Source organism: Lemur catta, chromosome 3, assembly GCF_020740605.2.
Source record: "Lemur catta isolate mLemCat1 chromosome 3, mLemCat1.pri, whole genome shotgun sequence".
In the NCBI taxonomy this organism is placed as follows: domain Eukaryota; kingdom Metazoa; phylum Chordata; class Mammalia; order Primates; family Lemuridae; genus Lemur; species Lemur catta.
The window spans coordinates 93,859,370-93,882,777 of record NC_059130.1 but is presented as its reverse complement, the minus strand read 5'-3'; the positions used below and the strand labels follow the sequence as shown (position 1 = coordinate 93,882,777).

Here is a 23,408-nt window from a genome sequence, read left to right as displayed (position 1 = left end):
GGCTTGCCTGTGTTCAGGCCCTTGGCAGCCGTCTGACCACTAACAACTATTAATTTTGCCAAAACTTCCGCACCTTGGAACACTCATAGTTTTACACAGCAGTGGCCTCAGATACCAGCAGCTTCCAGCTTGGACAGTCCTCACACTTCCACAGACTTCTGTATATGCAGTGAGAGTGTCACAGGTGCTGCAGTGACGGCCACTTGCTGATGGCCTTGTCCACAGAGGCAGCCTGAGGCATGCTCTACCCACCTGCACACCCTGACAGTGTCAGGCACAGCAACAGCCTTACACACACAGATGGCTTTGCACACACAGCCAGGGCCTCATTTCCCCGACTTTATTCAGTGGCACGTTCACAGCGGGGATGGGGGTAGACACAAGGTGGGGCCTGATCTGTCCTGGAGCCCAGGGGGCACCACACACCATGCACTATGGATGGGAGGGGGCACGGGGGGCTTGGTGGCCCCAGCAGAAGCCTGTGTACCAGGGAGAAGGCGGTGAGTGCCTGGGTCCCCCTAGCCTAGGCCCACAATGGGAGGGGCTGAGACTGGGCTGAGACTGAGGGGTGGGGATGGGGGGCACAAAGTGTCTGCTCCAGAAGGGCCAAGTGGCCAAGCACTTGCCCAGGGCACAAGCCCACAGGGCAGCTGGGGGACACTGGACGCAGAGCTGTGCCACTCTCCCTTTTCCCCTCTAGAGAGGGAGAAGAGGATTTTGGGCTGGGCCAAACAGCTACCCTGTCCTGCCCCATCCTGTCCTCGGCCAATCAGAATGGCTTCGATGTCTGCTTGAAGATGAAGCCTCGATATGCGAGTGTCTTCATGATGTTGGCAATGTTCTTGCAGTCATCTAAAAAGAGGAAGAGAAGACATTTAGATGGGCCCCAGATCCTTCCCCTCTGTGCCCACAGGTGCTCTCACAAGGGTGGGGGTGGGACGCAGGGTCAGACTGAGGAGCGACAGGCTCTAGAGAGGGAGATCCCGTCCCCTGGTGGCGGGATCTCCAGCTTCAGGCAGGGCTGGGTGATGCTGGGCCGGCAGGAAGCCTGGTCTCAATGCTTCTCAGTCCCATAATTCATGCTGGAAATTGGCCGGCATGTCCCGCCCCGGCCCCAGCGGTGATGTATGGGTGCCGTCGCAGTAAGAAAAAGGCAGAGTAAATGTGTAATTTCTCCCTTGACGGCCCCCGGCCGCTGGGCGATCCTTCTTGTTGCCGCCGCGTGGGGACGGCCCGTCCGCCACACTCCGTCTTCCCGCCACCCGCCTTGATGTCTCCATTTCATTACTGTGCGGCCATTCATCACGCCCACAGCCAGGGTGACTTTGCCGGCACTTTCGTGTGTGTGGGAGATGTGACCCAAGCCATAATCACTGGTGACAAGGCACAAGGCTCGGCACTGCTGGACCAGGGCCCTGGGAAACACCTGCCCTGTGCCATCAAACATCAGCTTGTCTGGGCACCTGTTCCTGTGCAGGCCCAGACAGGCTGGGGAGGGTCCAGATTTGTGGTCCTCACAGCCTTGGCCACTAGCCCTCTATTGGACACTCCTGTGTACATCAGCCCGAGCCCTGCCTCCATCTCAAAGTGCATGCTGGTCACCTTCTTGGGCCCTGTCTCTGCCCAAACCTCAGGTAAAATGCCTGTGTGTGCCAGACCCTACCACAAGCAGTGTTCAAGTGTCCTAGAATCCTGGAGGCTGCAGGACCGGCACTCTGGAGCCTCAGAATCATGGACACGGGCCAGGATTTGTTCCACGGCCACCACCACCAGCAGGAGGTGCCACTGCCCAGAGCTTACCCCACTGGAGAAGGCCTAGGAAACAGCCTGAGTTTTTCTGTTCAGCTGCCCAGAGCAGCCACCACTCACCATCCCCTCACCCGCCTCACCTCCTACTCCTCTCCCACTTCCCTGAGATGTTTGGGACATAACCAGGGCCTCAGCCGCCACCAACCCTCATGGGATTGATGCTGTGATTGAGGAAATATTGCACATCAATGTCCTAATCAACTGTGGGGAGTGGTGGTAAGGTCAAGGTGGGGTCAGGAAGCCTCTGCATCTGTCAGAGACCAACCCTTTCCACTGAGCCCCCAGGTCCACTCTTGCCAAGACCTTAGCCTTGGAATGGGGACCCTCCAGTGTGAGAAAAGGCCTGTGGGAGAGGGTGGGGTCTCTGGTCCTCCAGACACCAGCCCTGGAGCCTGCTCAGCCAGACTCGCAGAGCTCAGCATGGATGGACCTGCAGTAGGTGTGAGCATGAAGAGGGGACACCTTGTTCCCCCAGGGACTCAGGAAGTCATGAGGCCTGGTCTGAGGCAGAACAGTGGGAAGACAGATGGGTGGGTAGTGGCGGCCATGGCAACTCCAGACGTGACCCATCCCCGTGGTTTATGGGCCGGACACGCACCCCGCTCAGCTGAGGCCCCATCATTTGTCTCCCTTAGTGTGTATGCCTGTGCTGTGGGGGTAGAGGGTGGTGGAGGGAGGGGGCTGTGACAGGAGGAGCTAGGCAGCTGACAAGAAGGGGAATGGGACCGGAAGGGGCCTAAGAGGGGGAGGGTTTATGATGGGGCCCAGGGGCCGAGGTGGTGCTGGTGGAGAGGCTACAAAAGGGTGATTTTCTTCCCAAATAAACCTGGCCCTGTCAGGGCACCTCCAATCCTTCCTGTCTCCTGCACTCTGGGGACCATGGCCGCTGTGCATATTAAGAATAAGTCCCCTCGTTATCTGCAATTACCCAGCGGCCACACACCTCATTTCTTCCAGCAGAAAAGAAAATTAGTTTTCTATTGACTTCATCTGGCTCCTCCCTCATTGCTGGACAAATGGTTCAATCTGCTTCCCCTGGCCCAAGTGAATGTCCTAGCCCCAACCCCCAGGCCACCAGCCATCCAGTGGGCAGGCACTGATCTCCCACCTGTGCCTGGCCATGTGCCCCAGTCTCTGTCCTTGACCTCTCCCCACTCCACACACGGGATGACTTCATCCAAATCCTGAGCTTCAGCTACCCCTGAAGATCAGCATCTCCAGCCTGGACCTCTCTCCTGAGCTCCAAGCCACATACTAACCCCTTTGAACATCTCTTTCTAGATATACAAACTCAGAATGTCCAATAATGAACTAATTTCCTCCCCAAGCTGCTTCTTACCCCTGTACTCCCCATCTCAATGAACAGCACCATAATCCACCCAAAATGCCCAAAGAAGAAACCTGGGGGTCATATTGCCACCTCGCCCTCTCCCTCATTCCCCAAATCTGATCAGGCATTAAGTTCTGCAGATTTACTCTCTAATCATCTACTTCCCTTCGTTCCTGCAGCCAGTTGCCCTGCTAGTCCAGATCCCATCTTTTTTATTTTTTTATACACACCTGAAATACACCATTATTCCTCACTTGGATTACTACAGCAGTTTGTCTTGTCTCTCTCCCTCTAATCCATTCTCTTGTAGCTAAGGTGATCATTCTTACACAAATCTGATCATGTTCTTCTCTCTTTAAATCCATGCAGTGGCTCTCCTTGCCCTCAGTTTAAAGGCTTCTTAAAGGCTCTGCAAAAATTGATTGTTGCTATCTCTGGTCTCTGCCGCTCTCTACCCCCAATCCCTGTACTCCGATCTCAAGGAACCACTATTTTCTGAAAATGACCAAGTGGGTTCTGGAGTCAGACAGACCTGTTTCCAATCTTAACTTCACCCACTGGCTGAATAGCGTGCGGCAAGTGCTTAGTTAGCTTTTCTAAACTTCAGGTTCCTCCACTGGGGCTGATAATGGCCTTAGCATTATTTTGAGGCCCGAACAAGGTATTGCATATGCTGTCCTCTTCATGCTTCCTGAAGAGATGGCAAGGATGCCAGTTTTCTGGATGAGCTAATGATGAGAAAGTGTATTCTGTACAATCTGTGGCACAGATGACAGATCAGGGCCGGCACACTTGATGGAACCAACTGGCATCACTCCACAAACTCTGACTACTGACGCTTGTTTAATGGAGATTCTGGAGTCTAACTTGTTGCAATTGGTCCACTGCAATAGAGACCCAGAGAGAGGAAGAAACTTGCTCCAGCTCACCTAGCAAGTCAATGGAATGGCAGTTATGGGCTTCCAGCCCAAGACTCTTTCTAGCCCTTGAAGCCTTGATAAGAGTCAATGCAAACTACTGATTAGTTCTCAAGAAGTCAACGGCACAATTGGAAAATGAGGAAACTTGGCAGAAGCAGCACCAGAGTCAGTTGTGGGGCATTTAATAGGCCAAAAGTTCAGAGAGAGACAGCAGCAGGGTAACAACATGGCCTCTTGGAGAGTCCTCTGCTTGAAGCTCTGGGGCCACCTGGGTTAGCAGGCCTGCCTTCCAGCTCCTCTCACTGAGCTCACGAGCCCGAAGCTGCTATGGGGTGGGGGGAGGGGGAGGGGAGCACAGCCTTGTGCTCGTAACAGAGGCCTCCAAGAGTAGGTCTTCCTCACCTTCAAATTCTAGAAGGCTAACCTGTTTTTATGTTCCTGCAGAATCATCAACTTGTGACAAAGTGACCCTCTTCTTTTGGGGGACATTAATATTCTTAATGTTGGATATAGTTTTATATTGCCAAGACCATAATGGGAGGGGCGCAGCTGCATAAATCCCTCAGGGAGGAGATAAGCAGACTAGCACCTAACAGAAGGATAAGGCTGAGCTCAAGGGTAGTCAAATACCTGCTTGGCAAAGCAGCAGCTCATGGAAGGGTGGCTCAGGTCGCTTAGGACACCAAGTGAGAGCTCACACACGGCAAACAACCTGGGGCTGACATGCTCCAGTTGGCTGCACTTGTCTGGGAATTGAGCAGTAGAGGACAGGAAGCAGGGACTCTCAGGAGGGAAGGGGCCCAGGAAACTCTTGGAGGGTCATTCATTCATGCACTTGTTCATTCAGCAAACATGCACTGACACCTTCCCTGTGCTCGGTGCTCACCGGCCATGCTGAGTCTAAGGGATGTGCAAGAAGACTCTGTAGCTCCCTGCCCTCAAGTTGCTCAGAGACCCCCTTGCCAGGGGTGAAGTGCTACGAGGAAAGGAGGCATGGAAAAGTCACTAGTTCTGAGGATCAGGAAAGAATTCCTGGAAGAACTGGAAGTTAGCAGAGGTCTTAGGGGATGCAGGAGGGAGCTAGCCTGGCAAGTGAGGGTTGAGGTGAGGAAGGTGCTCTCAGCAGGAGGAACAGTATAGGCACATTTCTGGAGGTGAAATGTGGAGTGTCCCCCACTTCAAGTTTACCGGGGGGTGGGAGGTGATGAAGCAGCAGCAAGGGAGTTGCTAGAGATGAAGCTGGTGAAGTCAGTGACTGACTAAAGGAAACTCTGAGGAACCCAAATGCTAAGCTAAGGAGCTTAAGATTTTATTATTCTGTGAATGCTGGACATTAGCATGCTCAAGGAGGGGAATGACGGGACCAGATCTGTGTTTCAGAATTATCATCCTGGGATGAGAAGACAGGATTGGAGGGGTTACCCTGAAGGCACAGAGATCAATTAACAGGTTGTATTGTGGTCCAGACCCAAAATGGTGGCCCAGAATGAGGCCACTGGCAGTAGAGATGAAGGTGGAGATATATGGATGATGTGCAGAAGTGGATGGAGGCAAGAGAGTTTTTAGGAAATAGAATGAGCAAGCCTTAATGGGGGGATGAGGAGGGATGAGTCTAGGATCTTAGCACCACTCACCGAGACAAGGCACAGCAGAGGAGGTGCAAATTTGGGGCAGTAATGAACTTAGCTTCAGATGAGTTAAGTCAGATTCCTGAGGGACGTCTAAAGCATTTCCTGATGGCTTCTAGGCTTAATATCTTGCTTAAGAAGGCTTTCTCGATCCCAGCATTATATCCATATAAACTATTCTTTATTTTTTCTAATAATTTCAGTTATTTTTTTATATTTAACTTTTTAATCTGTCTGGGATTTGTGTGTGTGGTAAGAAAGAGAAGATCTAATTTTATTTTTCCCTAATGGATGGCCAATTGTCCTATCATCACGGATTGAACTGTCCACACTTTCCCCACCCTTTTGAAATGACACTTCCATCATATATACAATTCCTACACGTGGGTCTGTCAGAGCCAGGAAAGAGAATGAACATGGAATGATCAAAGAGGCAAATCAAGGTGGGGTGGAAGGGCAGGAGGGACAGCACAGTGGCAAGCTGCTGACATGGGGCAAAGAGGCAGTGTGGCCTAAAGGAACATGCAGACACATCCTGAGGGCCACTGGAGTCTCCACAGGCCTCCTGCCTAAAAGGCTTAGCCTGGTAACCCACTTCACTAGTGATCTGCAGGAGCTGGTGAGGAATGGGTCCAGAGCCCGTGGAACAGGGACCAGCAAAGATGGGGTGGGGTGGTTGGGGAGGTGAGGAGTACAAAGAGCACGTGAGGATGAGACAGCAGGAACTCTGGGTGTGTCCATATTCTAAAACCTCCTTTTGTCACCACATCTGTTTATCTGGACTTCCTGGCAGCAGTAATGCCCTGAGAGCAAAGTACCAGTGGGTCAATCCTGGGCCTGCCTGACAGAGGACTGCCAGAGTAAATGCAGCCTCAGCTCCACATGGTGCATACTTACACTAAAAATTATTTGTTTATCTAAAAGTTAAATTTAACTGGTGTCCTATGTTCTTATTTGCTAAATATGACAACCTTATCATGGGGGTCAGCATCCCAAGCTCCAGCTGGGTACAGTTCAGCAAATGTTAGCTAAGAAGGAAGATGGGGGCCAAGGCAGTGAGTTTAGGGCTGAAACAGCAGAGGGCCCCTATATAGCCTCAGATTCTGGGTTCAAATCCAAACTCCGCCTCTTAATAACTGTGTGAGCTTGAGCAAGTTCCTGAACTTTATTTAACTTCTCAGTGTTTTGCTTTCTTCTTCTCTAAAACAGGACTAATAATAACTATAGCAACTACTTCCCTCAAAGGGTTTTTAAAAAGATGAAATGAGTTATTTGTGAAGTGCTTAAAACAGTAGCTGAGTTATTATTACTGTTGTTATTATTCCAGCAACATCCAATAATAATACTTTTATTTCAACAATAATATCCTGATACCCCCCCTCCCTGTTCCTTGTCTCAGACATGGCCCACACAGTCCCCGAGGCCCCCATTCACGGCCACCTTGGCCCACGCGACACACTCCCCAGACACGGCTCCCGCAGCTTCCTACCCCTCCCTCCACCCCAGGGTCTTTATAGCCTCAACTCCGAAGTGACCCCTTCTTTCAGCCCCTCCTCCATCCCCCTCCACCCCACTGAGGTGCCTGGAGGTGCCACAGGGCTGATGGTGAAGGATGACGGTGGTTCCACAATAAGGGGAAAAGGCAATTTCATCTTGATTAGCAGGCGATTTCTCTCTCCGTAATAAGCACGCTCCAAATAATTAGCGTGTTTTACGTAATAATGAAATTACAGAAATGCAGTCCACTTATTCAAACAACTCACCATTACCATATTTTTAAATATTAGACTTAATTAGAGTTTATCACTTCAGAGAAGTATGCGGACCGAAGATGTTTTTAAAAAAATCCTCATAAAGTGTTTATTAAGCGCTGGTAAAGCTGGGATAATGATGTGTTTGGAAATTAAGGCAATCAAACACTTACCGCCGCTCCTGGAGGCCGGGCATGGAAATGAGGCCATTACACGCCCATTACCCGCCAGCTCACAGCCACTTGGGGGGCGGGGGGGAGGATGCGCCTGGCCGAGAGGGCATGGTGCCCGGAAAAGCCTGTGCCAGCATCCCGGCACTGCCTGACCAGTAAGCACAGCATCAAACCCCTTGTGTCACTTACAGCACATTTGGCCACCAGGAGCCCAACTCAGACTTGGCCAGGCAAATAACTGGATTGGCCCCAAATGCTGAAGAAGACACCCAAGATCAACCCTGATCCAGACTCCCAGGGCTGGCAGGACATGTCAACTCCATCCAGACCCCAGTGCAAAATGAGGACAGAAGCTGGCCTGGGCAGCCAGGGAGGTCAATGAGAGGAGGTGGAGAGTGAATCCCACCTGCTGGCTCAAGCCACTGCAGGAGCTACAGACCCAGACCAGGTGACCACTCCCAAGCCTGGGCCCCACAGGAGCGGGTAGCCAGAGTGGTGGGAGGAAGCTGAGGAACTGAGCCAGGGACCAGGCTCAGGAGTAGACCTGGGGACAGAAGCTGGACTGGGGAAAGCAGGCAAGAAGGGTGGCAGGCAAAGGGGCTGGCGGCTCCAGGCCCCATTTATCCCGGTGAATAACTAATTCTAGAATTTATAGTGCTGGGTTTTTGTTCTGTGGCCATTTATATCTGCAAGGGGAGGAAATGAAGAGGCAGCGCGGACGCCACATCTTTCTGTGTTATTGCTTGTCTGCCATTTGCAAATCATTATTAATTGTGGGCCCTGGTGGCAGGCCGGGTGGGGGCCGGGCTGGGTACATCCACATAGCTCTTCATCAAGGACCCCAGCCGCTGCCCCAGAGAGCCAATTACCCCACCCTGATTGGGATCAGATAAAGAGGGAATTTTTACAAATTAGGGAATAAATAGAATTTCCACACAGGGCGCGGGCAGGACCTGAGAGGCTATAATGAAAAACCATCCGTCACCATCAGTGCGGCCTGGGCATGCAGCCCCAGCACCCCCTCCCTGTGGGCCCACCCTAATGCTCAGGGGCCTGGGCGTATGGGTCTAAGGACACCCCCAACCCTTCCAAGGCCTCGAAGCAGGAAAGGAGCTCCGGGGGGGGCATGTGTACCCTTCGGGCTAGGCTGAAGATGCTCGGGCCCCAGCTCTGGCCTGGCCTAGTGCTGCCTCTCCTTTTCCCTGCCTGTGCCTCCCTCAGGGTCTCGGGAAGGAGACTGAGGCAATCCTGAGAAAGACCACATCCATGTCCCTACAGCCATGGCGGCCCTAGGGCAGAGCCCCAGCCCCGTGGACCACTCACTCTGGGCTCCCATTAGCGCTCCTCCCCTTGGATCATTAAATATGTATATCTTATTACACGCCTTGTTAGAGTATCGAGCTCTATTGACTGATGATAAATCCTGAGCCTCGTCCTGGCCATAAATTTATCTGGAGATGATGAAGACTCAATAATCTAGTCAGGCAGATAATATCATCGGGCCTTAAAAAAGATCATTACATTATATGTCAGAATTAAAAGTGAAATACGCCGTAGTAACAGGGCGGCTGCTCTGGCCATTACAACGGATGCTTGCCTCCCCCAACTCGATCCCAGCCAAGGACCATCCAGGTAGAGAGACCAGGAAGCCTCACCTTCCTCCTGGCTGGGTGCCACAGCTAGAAGTGCCAGCGTACACCCCGATAACCTATGGCCAAGTGAAGGGGGCCTGGCCAGGGAGGGGTGGGGAAAGAGGTGGCTACTGAGAACAGCTGAGTAGATCCACCATACCTGGCAGCCGCATCTGCCCCAGCCAAGATTCCACCTTACCCTGTCCCTAGGGTCTCCCCCAAGACAGTCTCTGGGCTCTTCAGCGGTTCCAATAGGAAGGTGTCAGGGCCTCACCCCCTTCCAGAATGGCCTGAACAACCAGGACAGATTCTTTCCAAAATGGGGACACTGAGATAGAGAGAGGTTAGGCTACCTGCCTGTGCTACCCTAGACACCTGGAGAGTACCAGGGCCTGTGACCTGGCCCCAGACCCATGTGCCAGCAGCCCAGCCTTTCCTGTGAGCATGTGCTATCAATCCAGACACAGCCACCTCCTTCCGAGACTTCAGCCCCAACCATCCTGACCTTTGAGAAACCTTACTGCCAGCCTCTTTATTCTCTGACCTCAGCAGTAATGACCTTCTCCATTGTCTCTCACCCTCAACCTTTTAAACATCCTACTATTCTTGCTTTGAAATATTAAATATCCCTAGTCTCTGACAATAATACGGGTTGAGTATCCCTTATCCAAAATGCTTAGGACCAGATGTGTTTCGGATTTTGGAATATTTGCATATACATAATGAGATATCTTGGGGCTGGGATCCAAGTCTAAACACAAAATTCACTTATGTTTTATATCAACTTTATACACATAGCCTGAAGGTAATGTCATGCAATATATTAATAATTTTGCGCATGAAACAAAGTTTAGACTGCATTTTGACCATGACCTATCGCATGAGGTTATGTGTGGAATTTTCCACTCATGGTGTCATGTTGGTGATCAAAAAGTTTTGAGTTCTGGAGCACTTTGGGCTTCAGATTTTCAGATTAGAGATGTCCAACCTACATAGTTTTTCTTTCACTCACTGCAACCTTGAGACCATTTATAACTTTACTCCCTCCATAATACATCATCCTTCCTGTCTTTGCTTTTTTCCTTGCCCACTTTTGACTGCGTACCCAACAGCCACCCCTGGTGCCATGCTGGAGGAGCCCACTATTCCCCCAGGTAACCAGGGTTAATCCTTTGTAGTTTGAGCCATTTCTAGTGATCCCATCTCCCCTTAGCAGTCATTGGTGTAGTGGTGGGCATGTGTCCTGGCTACTGAGATTTGAGGGCAGGTTTGCTGAAAGGTCTTCAAGGAAAATTTCTTCACTCTTATGAAGAGCAGCAGGAGGGGAAAATAGTCCTCTATATTGTGCTGGATGTTTTCATAACTGCAAATAATATCTGGGACTGCAGAAGCCATCTTCCGACCTTGAGGCGGTCAGCCTGTGAAGACCATGCTGATGATAAAAGAGCAGAAAAATGGAAAAAATCTGGGTCCCCGATGACATTGCTGAGACATTGAATTAACCAATCCCAGGATCACCTTACCTCTAAATTTCTTTTGTGAGATAGTAAATCCCCTTATTATTTAAGATACTTTAAATTGAAATTTCTTTTTCTTACAGCTGAAAGTATACTAACTGATACAGAATACAAAGGCAGGAAGGTGAATGATGTAAGGAATGGACCTCACAGTGTAGAACTGACTGAAGGGAGGAGGCAGGCAGAGGGCCAAGGCTGCTGCTATGTTAGGCTGGGAAGTCAGTAACTATTTTTATGCTCTCTTGAAACATTTGATCAAGTTGTTTCTTGCTGTATCTCAGGACACAGGCCACGTTACTAAAAAGGCTGAGTCAGGTTTAGACTGAAACCCACGTGAAAACAGAGAGGGAGGAAAATAAAACTTTACTAAGAAAGGTGCAATGTAGGTTGACTAAGAGCCCCACAGCTCCTCAGAGTCATCAGACCCAGGCTGCTTCCTTCTTTCTGCCCTGCCATTCTCAGCATGTGGCTTCCTATCCCAAGATTATTTCATGGTCCAAAAAAGCTGCTGGAGTTCCAACCATCACATCCACATTTCAGGAAAAAGGAAGGAGGAAGATGGGAAAGGCAAGAACAGTATACTTCCCAGCTGAGTTGTTTCCTTTTAAGTATCATTCCTGGAGGTCCCCCATAACACATTTCCTTTTATTTCACTGGCCAGAGCTCAGAGACATGGCTATACTTAGCTTACCTAGCTGTATGAGAAACTAAAAAAGCAGTTTTTTTTTTTTTTTTTTTTTAAAGAGATGGGGCTCTCTGTCACCCAGGCTGGAGTGCAGGGAGATCATTATAGCTCACTGCAGCCTCGAACCCCTGGGCTTAAGCGATCATCCTGCCTCAGCCTTCTGCGTAGCTGGAACTTCAGGTGTGTGCCACCATGTCTAGCTAATTTTTATTTTTATTTTTTAGAGATGGTGGTCTTACTATGTTGCCCAGGCTGGTCTTGAACTCCTGGCCTCAAGTTATCCTCCAGCCTCAGTCTCCTGAGTTGCTAGGATTACAGGTGTGAGCCACCATGCCCAGCCTACTCTTTTAACTGGGTACACACTGATGTCCCTAATTATACAGGGGTTCTATTTAGTAAGAAAGAAGAGAAACTGCATGGTGGATATGTACCAACTCATTTCTGTCCTAGAAATATAACTGACATACCTCCCTTTGAAGCTTGGAGTCCACGGCCCATCATTTTGATCAATCTTTTTCTTGTCAATATCTTCAACTCTCTTGTTCCCTTTTCCTTCTGTCATCCTTGCCTGGAAAAACCCAACTCTGCTTCTCTATGCCTGCACCTAGACAGAGTGTGACTAGAGAAAATCATAACCTCATAGACTAGTGCCACTTACAAGAGCAGAGTCATCAGCCTCAGGTGCATATATAAAACTGCCCAGCCAATCTTCCACATTCCTGATTAGTGTGCACTCCCTCCCTTCAACCCTAGTGACAATTTCAAGTTTCTCTACTTTCCACAAATCTCAAATCCCCTGCCCCAGCATGGCCCCAACCCCCTTGTTCATGCAAAAAGACAGTTCTGTCTCCTTCACAGAAGCCACTCTCCTGCATCTGTACCAGTCCTCTCCTCCACCCTGTCATGAGAAGGGACAAATCCTGATGTCACTTCCTAAGCCCATACCTCCACTCCACCTGGATGGTGTCCAACCAGAACCCGGGCCTTTTCGGGGCCCTTACTGTATTCCCCCTTCTCTCTGACACAGCTTCAGGTTTTTTTTTCCTGCACTGATTCCTTCACATAAGCATGTAGATATATTAATTCTCTCCCATCTTGGGAGAAAATGAGTCTCCTTTTAACCCCCTTTTCCATGTGGCTAGTACCCAACCTCTCCTCCCTTTTAGAGGCAAACTTCAGAGTAGTTTACACTCAAGGTCTCATTTCCTCTTCTCCCACCTTGCAATCTGATCATTGCTTTACCAAAACTGCTTTCTCCAATGATCCCTATGATTTGTGGAGTGAAGCTTTTCTGGCTGTGATGGACACAGTGGACTACTCACTCCTTGAAGCTCTCCTTCCCATGCTCTCTTTCCACACGATCCTCCTCAGTTCCTCTGAACACTCCTTAGATGTGGGTGTTGCTCAGAGCTGTCATTGGCCCTCTTCCCTTCTTACCCTCTACTCTCTCCCTAGGCCAACTTATCCACTCCCTGGGTATTTAATTACCACATATATTCCAATAATTTTACACCCATATTCCCACTACCACCAACCTGATCCAGGCCACCACCGTCTCTCACCTAGGTGACAGCACTACCCCTCCTAATCTCTCCTCTGTGGTATCCTTTTAAACCACAAGTCTGGTCATTTCACTCCCTTGTCTTAAAACCTTTCAGTGGCCAAGAAACATAAGAAAATATGCTCAACATCACTAATCATCAGGGAAATGCAAATGAAAACCACAATGAGATACCACCTTACCCCTAGCAGATCTAGCCATTACTAGAAAGTAAAAAAATAACAGATGCTGGCGTGGATACAGACAAAAAGGTACACTTAAACACTGCTGTTGGTACTGAAAACTAGTACAACTTCTATGGAACACAGTATGGAGATTTCTCACAGAACTAAAAGTAGACCTACCAGCAATCCTGCTACTGGGTATCTACCCAAAGGAAAAGAAGTCATTTTATAAAAAAGACACCAGCACCCAAAATGTTTATCACAGCACAATTCACAATTGCAAAGATACGGAATCAACCTAAGTGCCCATCAACTGATGAGTGGGTAAAGCTAATGTGGTGTGTACACACACACACACCATGGAGTGCTACTCAGCTATAAAAAGGAATGAAATAATGTCTTCGCAGCAACTTGGATAGAGCTGGAGACTATTATCCTAAGTGAAGTAGCTCAGAAATTTTGGAAAAACAAATACCACATGCTCTTACTTATAAGTGGGAACTAAATGAGGGGTATAAAGTGGTATAATAAACATTGAAAACTAAGAAGGGAGGAGGGTGGGAGGGGGCTATAGGATAAAAAGCTACCTATCAGGTACAATGTACACTATTCCGGTGATAGGTACACTAAAAGCCCTGACTTCAACATTATACAATTCATCCATGTAACAAAAAACACTAGTATCCCCTAAATCCATTGAAATTAAAAAACAAACACCCTTCAATGATCCTGAAACAGAAAATTAATGGAAACACTGGTGAAATTAAATTAAGGCCTTTACTTTAGTTAACGGTATAGTACCAGCCAGGTGTGGTGGCTCATGCCTGTAATCCTAGCACTCTGGGAGGTCGAGGCAGGAGGATTGCTTGAGGTCAGGAGTTTGAGACCAGCCTAAACAAGAGTGAGACCCCATCACTATAAAAAAATAGAAAAATGAGCCAGGCGTGGTGGCGTGCATCTGTAGTTCTAGCTACTTGGGAGGCTAAGGTGGGAGAATTGCTTGAGCTCAGGAGTTTTGACTTTGCAGTGAGCTGTGACGACACTGCTGCACTCTAGCCAGCATGACAGAGCAAGACCCTGTCTAAAAAAAAAAAAAAAAAAGTATAGCACCAATGTTAATTTTCTGATGCTGATAATTGTACTGTTACTATATAAGATGGTAACATTAGGGAAAACTGGGTAAGGGATATATAGCAACTTTCCTACAAATGTAAAATTAATTCAAAGTAAAAAGTTAAGAGTCAAAAATTAAAACAGATCAGGCATGGTGGTTCACTCCTATAATCCTAGCACTTTGAGAGGCTGAGATAGGAGGATTGCTTGAGGCCAGGAGTTCAAGAACAGCCTGAGCAACATGGCGAGACCCTGTCTCTACCAAAAATAGAAAAAAAATTAGCCGGGCGTGGTGGTGCACACCTGTGGGAACTAAATGAGGAGTATATATGGTCATAAAGTGGTGTAATGGACATTAAAACTAAGAAGGGAGGAGGGTGGGAGGGGTAAAAAGCTATTCGGGAAGCTAAGGCAGGAGGATCACTTGAGCCTAGGAGTTTGAGGTTGTAGTGAGCTACAGTGACACCACTGCATTCTACCCAGGGCAACAGAGTGAGACTCTGTCACACACACACACAAAAAAAATTAAAAACAACCAACACGACATCCAATGGTTCCTCACTGCTCAGGACAACATCCAAACCCCTTTATAAAATGCTAGGGATCTGGCCCTGGTTAGGTCCTCTGGTTTCATCATTTCCGATCTCCCGTTACACAGAGGAGTTCAGGCTCTTTTGCCCCTTGGCTTTTTCACATGCTCTGCCTTCTGCCTGGAAAACTCCTCCTCACTTCTCTCCTGGCACTCCCCTCTCATCCCTCACGGCCCAAGTTCACCAGCGTTTCTTCCAGGATGCCTAATGTCTGCCCCATCTTTGTGCTGGGAACCTCTTCTGTGTGTTTCCACAGCACCCAATTCTCCCCCTATCACAACTGCCTCTCCGTCACCTCCTGCTAGACCACAAACCCCTTGAGGGCACCAATGTTATCTACCCAGGGCCCTCAGGAAATATGCATTGAGTGGATGGGAGGGAAGGACTGGAGGAAAAGAAGAAGGGAGGGTGAAGGGGCAAGAGCACAGGTGAACCTACTCCAGCCCTAACACTTGCCACCCAAAGCCTCGACATGCCCAGGCCCTGAAAATCCATCATGGTCTTTGTCTCCTGCTTCCAGGCTTCAGCCTCCTTCCTTCCTGGCACTTTGGCTTGCCTAAGACTCACTGTGCCAGGAAACTGGCTGGGGCCTGAGCTCTCACCGTTCTGGCCAGCGTGTCCTGCAAACCAAGGCAGCCAGAGATCATGGTGGTGGTGCTGGGACTCCCCAGTCCTAGCCAATGATACCCTGGAGAAGGGCCTAGTAATGCCTGGGGACTCTGGGAAGGGGGGCTGCCCTCCCTAAGCCCAGTCCCACCTGGTAAATATTTCATCCTCAAGCTGCTCAGCTAATCCCTATTAATTTCAATACCGCTGCCTTGCCTGGCTCAGCTCCCAATGCATTATTTATCCCCTTTGTTTGTTTGTCGCTAACAGGTGGGCCCCAGCGGAGGCGCTGACTGGGGACAAGCCCACTCCATCACTGTGTGGCTGTGAATTAATCATGAGGACTAATGGGAACCACCTCAGCTCCAGGCACTTCCCTAGCCGCCTCCCCCTGCCATGGCACCCAGGGGTGGGCCAGGGCCATCTCAGCTCAGTTCAAGTCAATTCAAAACACCACGTTTTATTTACAATCTGCCTACACATGTCAGACACTGTGCTATGCTTTGGGGATACAAGCTGAACAAAACAGACATAAGTTCTTGCCCTCAAGGAACTTACAATCTAGTAGGAGAGAGAGGCATTAAACAACTTTCAAATAAGTAATTTCTTAATTACAACTGTGGTTAAATGCTATAAAGGGGGTGCAGGGTGCTGTGTAAAAGTATACAAGGAGAAGGCGATTTGACCATGTCTAGGAGTCAGGGGAAGCTTCCCTGAGGAAGCAAACTTGGAACTGAGCTCTGAAGGATGAGCCTGAGTTACTTAGGCCACGTGAGAAGGCTCTGAGGTGAGACAAAGTTGGCAGGTTCCAGGAGATGAGGGAAGGGCCCAAGTGTAGGGAGCAGGAGGGGAGTGGCTTGAGAAGGGGCAGGAGCAGTCAGCAGAGGACAGAGGCTGTGAGTCTGTCCAAGTGCACAGGGACTGCCCCTAAGCCAACAAGGCTGGGAATGGGGACTCTCTTCTGCCTAATGACCAGCCTTAGTCCTGATGGATACCATGGAGTCATCAGGATTTTCACTCACAACACCCAATACAAACACACACTCACACTACTTCTGCTGACTGGAGCAACTTCTGATTTCTTGACCTTGTGCTTGTGGGCCTTCGGAGGCTGTCCCTGGTGCTGGGTCCTCTTCCTCCAAGGACTCCTTGATTCCTACTTGCTCCTCCTGCCCACCCTTGAGGTGGTCAAGATCTTAACCTTTAATAGGATGGATCAGGGAACTCAGGTGAGCACCTGGCCTGGGGGCTTGTGAGCAGCCTAAAGGCTTTGGTGTTCCCATGGAAGGACAGGGCTAGGTCTGGCCCCTCAACCCTGTGGTGGAACCAGGCACAGGGCTGAGAACACTGACCTCCCTCAGGCAAAAGTGCTCACCTCACCTCTCAGTAAGGAACTTCCCCACCTCTGAGGCCCCAGTCCTGGCCTGGGCACCCAGAAGACTTCAGCAAGTACTCTGTGAAAGAGTGATTAAACAAAGTGAATACCTCACCATCTCCCACAAAAATCTTTTCCCCAGACACACACTTTCCTCAGAAATTTTTCTAGAGATTTAAATAGACAAAGGAGCTAATATGTACTCAGGATTTTATTATACTTACTTTCAGTGAGCCTGGGAGTTAGGAGCTATCATTGAACCTACTTTATTACTATTTACTTTTTGTAGAGACACGGTCTTGCTATGTTGCCCAGGCTAGCCTCCCAGAGTGCTGGGATTACAGGTGTGAACCACAGAGTCTGGCCAAACCTACTTTAAAGAGAAAGAAACAGAGGCCCAGGATGGTAAATGACTTACCCAGGGCCACTCAACCTGGAAGGGATGAGCCTTAATCAGAATGAGGTCAGCCTGGCTCCAGGCCACCCAGAGGTATGCTCCCTCTGTGGGCCCTCCCTCCACAACGCCAGGGAACCCAGCTCCCGAGAAAGAACCTAAAATGCACCTGGTTTTTGAACCAAGTGAAGCTCTGCCGGGGAGAGTCCTCACTGTGCACATGCTCAGGGTTTGTAATTCTATTCAAAGTGGCCACTTTGAAAATCCATATGTCTCCAGGCTCCCTGTACATCATGGTGTCAAGTCCTGGAGCAGAGGCATCCATCAGTGGCTCCCAAACGCCAAGGTCTGTATGCCTACATGCCTGATCCCCCCCAAGTGACTGTCCTTGGCTCCTGCCTGCTCTGGCAGCATGACCTCGCCCTGTGCAAAGGCTCACTCTCACCCTAGCTGTCTGCTTGGACCAGCCTTACCCTTGCCTTAAGACCCGTCTGGCTGCCCTGCCCCCCTGTCCCAAATACCTCCTTGCCCCTACCCGGTCTCTGCCCTTCTCTCTCTGAGATAGGCAGCCACCACGGAGGCAGCCTCGATAACTTGCTAACGTGCTGCCCATGCTGTTCTTAAAAATTTATGACTGTGCAACATGAAAAATCCGGCTGAGGAGCCATCATTAGCGGTCCTGCCTCCCTCCCCCACCAGAGCCGCCCTTGTAAATTGAGATTTATGGCTGCAGCAGGCGGGGCGGAGGCGTGTGCCGGCGGTGAGGATGCTGTGGGGGAGACAGGGAGAGACCAATGAGGCAGCGGTGGGGCCAGGGGCTCCCCCCTGCGGCAGCTCCAGTTCATCACAGGCTGCGGTGCGGCACCTACAGACCGGGAGGTGTGAGGAGCCTGGGTGTCCACAGAGCGCAGATTCCGCTAGGCAGGGGACGGGAGGGGGAGGGGCCTAAGCCACACACTGGCTCCTTTAGGTGTGTAGGCCCAGATCCTGAGGTGCTAGGTGCGAGCAGAGGTCTCTAGGAAGAAGGCGGCATCCTTGCTGGGCACATCCAGTCCGCTTCTCCGACCAGAAGCATCTGGGCTGGGCTGTGACTGAGGCATCCCAATCAGAGAACTGAGGGGGAGGCAGGCACCCCCACCTTCCGCTGCTGAGCAGGGCCAGTGGAGAGAGTGCAGCACTGGACCCAGTCACACAGCCTCCCCCCACAGGGGCCTGGCTGGGGCTGCGAAGGAGGTGATCCCACAGCCTGCCCTCCCCCTGCAGGCCCTCCCTATCCTCTCTCCTCCACCTCCTCCCCTGCTCACTTAGCCCTGTCAGCCAGGCCATTATGAAATTGGGGTTTCATTTACAGACTAATTAAACATTACAGCTTGTTCACAATTACAACGCGGGGATGAGGGAGTAACTAATTACGGAAGAAATGAGCTAACATTTATCTCTGCTCCCACCCTCCCTCTTCCCTCTGCCCCCCCAACCTGGCTTCCTCCCACTCTGGTCAGTACCGGCTCTCTGGGCTTACCTCCTAGGATGGCGCCCTGGCACCCCCCCCCCAACCCTGGACGCAAGATCAACTGCTGTTCCAGCTGTTCTGGAGTTGGGCTTAGTTCCCAGGGCCCTGTGGCAGGGGACAGCCAGGGCTTTTGTGCAAGCCCCTGTGGGTCTGACTAGAGTATGGGACCCTGTGATGGTATGTGAGGCTATGACATCTGGTGGGGGGGGGAGGGCTCCGCTTTGGGGTGTGTGACAGTGCTGTGGGGCTGTGTGGCTCTATGCATCTTCCTCTTGTGGGACAGGTTTTGATGTGACTGCTGCAGATGACTATTTGTGTGATGGGATATGAGCGTGAATGAACCACACCCTCACCCCCCACCTGCAGAACAGGACAGAAAAGAACCAAGTGGTCTGCAGGAGGCAATGGCCAAAGCAGGCCTGGGATATGGTCCCAACAGCCCAGGGCCCAAATTCCCACTGGCCGGCCCCATTCACTCTCCTGCCTCAGAAGCAAGAGAGGCAGGTTACCCTGCCCTGGGGCTCAGCTGGCCTGGCCTTGGCCTCTGGCCAGATGCCCCCTCTGGGGCCTAAGGAACCTCCTAGGGGCCTGGGGTGCCCCCTGTGGGCAGGAGTCCTGGGGTCTGGCTGGCCTGCCGCAGGGTTTAATAATAGTAACAGTGAGTGTAAGCGTTTCCATCCTTCCTGCCTTTGGGCAGAAGAAGAAAGGAAAGAGGAGGGAGAGGAGGGAGTGGAGGGAGCCGGCTGAAGGGAGGCTTTGAGGCCTCAGAACTCACATCAAACGGCAGGATCTGGGCCTAATTGTCTGACCCCTGCCCCTGCCTTCAATCAGCTCTGCGGCTCCCCGCCCGCCCCTTGCCTAACTAGCAGCCATGTTCTCCTCATTAGGACAAGCTCCCCTTGCACACATGTCCCCGGACATGTCCCCAGCACTCCCAGCTCCCAACCTTGCTGGTGGGAGGGTACAGCGGGGACCCAGTTTTGGAGGGGCCCCTGGGACAGTTCTACCCTCAGCTACTGCGGCTGGCTGGCCTGAACTGCATCAGTCCCTCTCCGAGCTACAGAGGCTTGGATGCCGCATGCTGGGACACACTCCTGGGCTGGCTCAGCTGCTGGGTGCGTTCTGTCCTCTGTGTGTCCTCCCTGCTGCAGCCCAGCTGTCTTGGCCACGCAGCTCCTGAGGGCAGGACCTGTTTGACTCCTGTCCCGTTGCCTGGCTTAGGCTGTTCTGCCTAGTAGGAGGTCTGGGTCAGCGTCTATGTTCACGGGCTAGGAGCTGAAGGAACCTGTCTGCCTCCTGCACAAGGAAGGCTCACTTAAACGGATTCAGGCATGGTGATATGTCAGTGTGTCTGCGGCTGGTGGAACAGCAGTGAAGCTGCAGGGCTTGGTGATTAAGAGCTCAAACCCTAGACCAGGAGAGATCTGTGTTCAAATTCCAGCTCTCCTGCTGAGTAGCTCTGGGTGAATGACAACATTCTTGAGCCTCCGTGTCCTCACATACAGCAGAGATGACAGCCCCATCACAGGGTTTGAGAACTCAATGAGATAACAGATTCAGAGCCCTCTGTGCTATACCTGGCACTCAGAAAATGCAGAATGATACTGGTGTGACTCAGATCAGACCAAACAAATTCCCCTGTCCATTAGCCAAAGGCCCCACCTTCCCTAGCTGGGGAGTGGGTCCAGTAGTGAAAGGAGCTGTGGGGAAGGGTCCAGAACACTGTAGAGGAGTAGAAACAGTCCCAGAGGGCACAGATAATACTAGGAGCAGAAGCACCTATGCTGGAGCCTAACTGTGGGGCAGGGATGTCATGCAAGTAGCTTCAGGTGGAGAGTTAGGGCCCAGCTTAAGGAGTGTCAGGTGGCACTAGCTCAGGTGAGGTGGGTAGCAGGGCTGGCCCACAAGGTATGGATGGCCATGGGTGCTGTGGGCCTGGGGGAGGGGCTGGAGTGAGGGCGCTCTGGGGACTCATGCTCAGAGCAGCAGACCTGTTGGGGACGGGGGGAGGGGCTGGCCTGGTCTGGGCCCTGACATTGTCTCTCACCTTAAACCAGCTGTAATGACTTGCAAATATTGATGGCAACGCAAACTACAGAGATTGTGTTTTTCGGGAGTGAAGGTGGGGAGAGGGGATAAGGAGGAAAATAAACTGAAATGAAGTCTGGTTATCTCCCATCTGTGGCTGCTCCTAATCCCCCAGCCCAAAGGAATCCAATGCAGTCCCTTATCTGCCCTGTCAATCACTCAATCACCACCCAGTGCTCCAGTGCTCAGTCGGCACCACACGCCCTCATACACACTCAAACACATGCTCTCACACGCACACACATGCACACACTCACTCCACTGACTCTTGCTCCAACACTCCCGCCCACCCCCCAGCCCATTACTCCTCTGAGTAGGAGCAGCCAGCACTCTGGTCCTGCCAGATGGATGCAATTTGCATAATATCAGCAGCGGAGGCTGCAAGATCACCAGGGGTCAGGGCGCTGACATCCCCGCACAGTCTATCTGCAAGTGCTAATTTGGCCGGCATTGATCTGTCTTTCTGATTTCTTTGTCATTTACGTCTGCGATGGTTTGACAGGAGATACAGAGAGAGACAAGGGGAGGCCAGGCTGGGGCCTGGGGCTAGGAAGGTAGGGAAACAAAGATTGTACTTCCCAATGCATCAGCACACATAGGCCACACACACACACACCCAGAGCCTTCCTCTATCCATTTGTCCATCAGCTCACCATCCATCCATCCATTTTTCCATCTGTGGTGGTTACTGAAGACTAGAGCCTGGTGTCTGGCAAGAACCAATTCCTCAGATGTCCCTGGGGCTCCAAGGGGGTCAGCTCAGGGAGGAAGGAGCCAGCACCCCTCTCCTGAAGCACTACCCAGGCAGGCAGTGCAGACCCTGCAGATACCTGGAGTTATCCCATCCATCCTCCTGGCTTCTCACTTTCTCAGGGCCACACCAGAGAGAGCTAGATGGGAGTGGGCTCTGGTGCTGGGGAAGCAAACACTCTAGCTGTGTTCTCTGCCCTCCCCACAAGGCAGCTGGACTGACTCCTCCCTCCCGGCCCTGACGATGGACATAGCTGGAGGTAGTGGGGGAACCTCTCTGGGACAGATGGGGAGAGGGACATCAAGGTCTGCAGGGGCTTCACACCAGTCCTTCATCACTCTCAGGCCATCCAAAGCCCAGACACTGGGAATCCTGCGGATTCTGAAGCTCCACATCCTATCAGATCTCAGTGCTACCTGCTGAACCCCCAGCCAGAGTCCTTACAGTCTTCCCCGCCTTGGGGGGGGGCGGTTAACCACAGGGAGGGGGACATTGCCAGGCTAGGAAATGTCATGGGGAAAGAGAAGGGGAGATGACTGCAGCTCTGGCAAAATCCCTCTGCGAGAGGTGGCCATGGTCACTCTGCCAAGGGATACAGAGGGGCTTGAGGCTTCCCAGGGGTGTGAGCCCCCCACCCCCCAGGCCACAGTGGCTCTGTCTTGGCACCACCCCCTTTCCCTTGCCTATGGTAGCAGGAGCAGGGTGATCAGAAGGAACTCCCTGCTGGGCAAGAGGGGGGCTGGCGTTTGGTGTGTGCTAATCCTGGGCCTGAGGTCTTCAGAGGGACCTGGGAAACTTCAAGGAGGGGAAGGCAAAGCTGTACTGCAGACGAGCTCATTAGCCAGCACCCCCACCCCCCCACGAGGAGGAGGGCGGGCGGCCCAGTGAGCGTGGCGGCAGAGGCGGCAGAGAAAAGGCTGTCACTGTCCTTTCTTCCTTTTGGTACAAGCGTCTCCCTGAGCCGACGATTCTCCCGCAGTGACACCTCTCACGGGCACTAATGAGATCCGTGTCACAGAGCTAATGCGTTCTGACTGGACTCTTGATAGACACCCCACTCCTTCAGGGGAGACCACAGGCCAGCACTGCCTGCCCCCCGGGCCAAGCCCCCACCCTGCCTCCTGCCAGCCCAGCTCTCTTGCCAAACTATCCTGGGTGGCACACTCCTGGGAGAGTCCACTCGGTCTCTGGCCATGCCACCTGCACCATAGGCCTCAGAGGGGTCTCCTCAGTCCTGGAACAGAGGGGCTAAGCTCCAAGGGCAGGACCACACAGCTGGGTGTCAGGGAAGGTTGCAGTTACTCTCCCAGCCAGTGAAACCAGCAGTCTTTGGGGCCTTCATGTCACAATAACAGTTAAGATTTTACTGACATTTCCTGTGCAGATTTCCAGAAAGAAAGAAGGGAAGGAGGCCCAGGCCTTGCCCTTAGAGAACCCAAGTATGTAAGGGCCAGATTGTTACCTCCAACAAATTATAATCGGGCCCAAGTGTGTATTTGGTATACTCACACTGGGAGGGCCAGGTAAGATTCCCAGAGGAGGTGGCCCCTGGAAGATGGGCAGAATTCTCCCGGGCCAAGAGGTGGAGAGCAAACTGAAATCACAAAGAACTGTCAGGGCCAGAAGGAGGTCAGATGCCAACAGCTGCAGGGCCCAGGCTCTGAAGGCAACTGTAGGAGGGTGAAGGGGTGGCAACGCCGCCTTTCCCTTCTTCCTCAGCTGCTGCTACTGAGGCTTTGTCAAGGCTTGTTGTGTTTCACATGATGCTGAGAGAAATGAGGGAAGAGAGCTTGTTTTCTTCCAGATTATCTC

At 51.4% G+C, this 23,408-nt stretch overlaps 1 protein-coding gene across 4 annotated transcripts in view; it reads right to left on the bottom strand.

The window, feature by feature from the left end:
- Positions 1–325: 325 nt before the first annotated feature.
- The window catches only part of ERI3 (ERI1 exoribonuclease family member 3), a 127,986-nt gene continuing 104,903 nt past the window's right edge, over positions 326–23,408 (bottom strand). For all 4 annotated transcript variants that reach the window (XM_045545613.1, XM_045545612.1, XM_045545610.1 and 1 more), the window contains one exon: positions 326–852. In XM_045545613.1, coding sequence (XP_045401569.1) covers positions 770–852 — 83 coding nt within the window. In that variant the 3' untranslated portion in view covers positions 326–769. The remainder of the gene's footprint in view (positions 853–23,408) is intronic.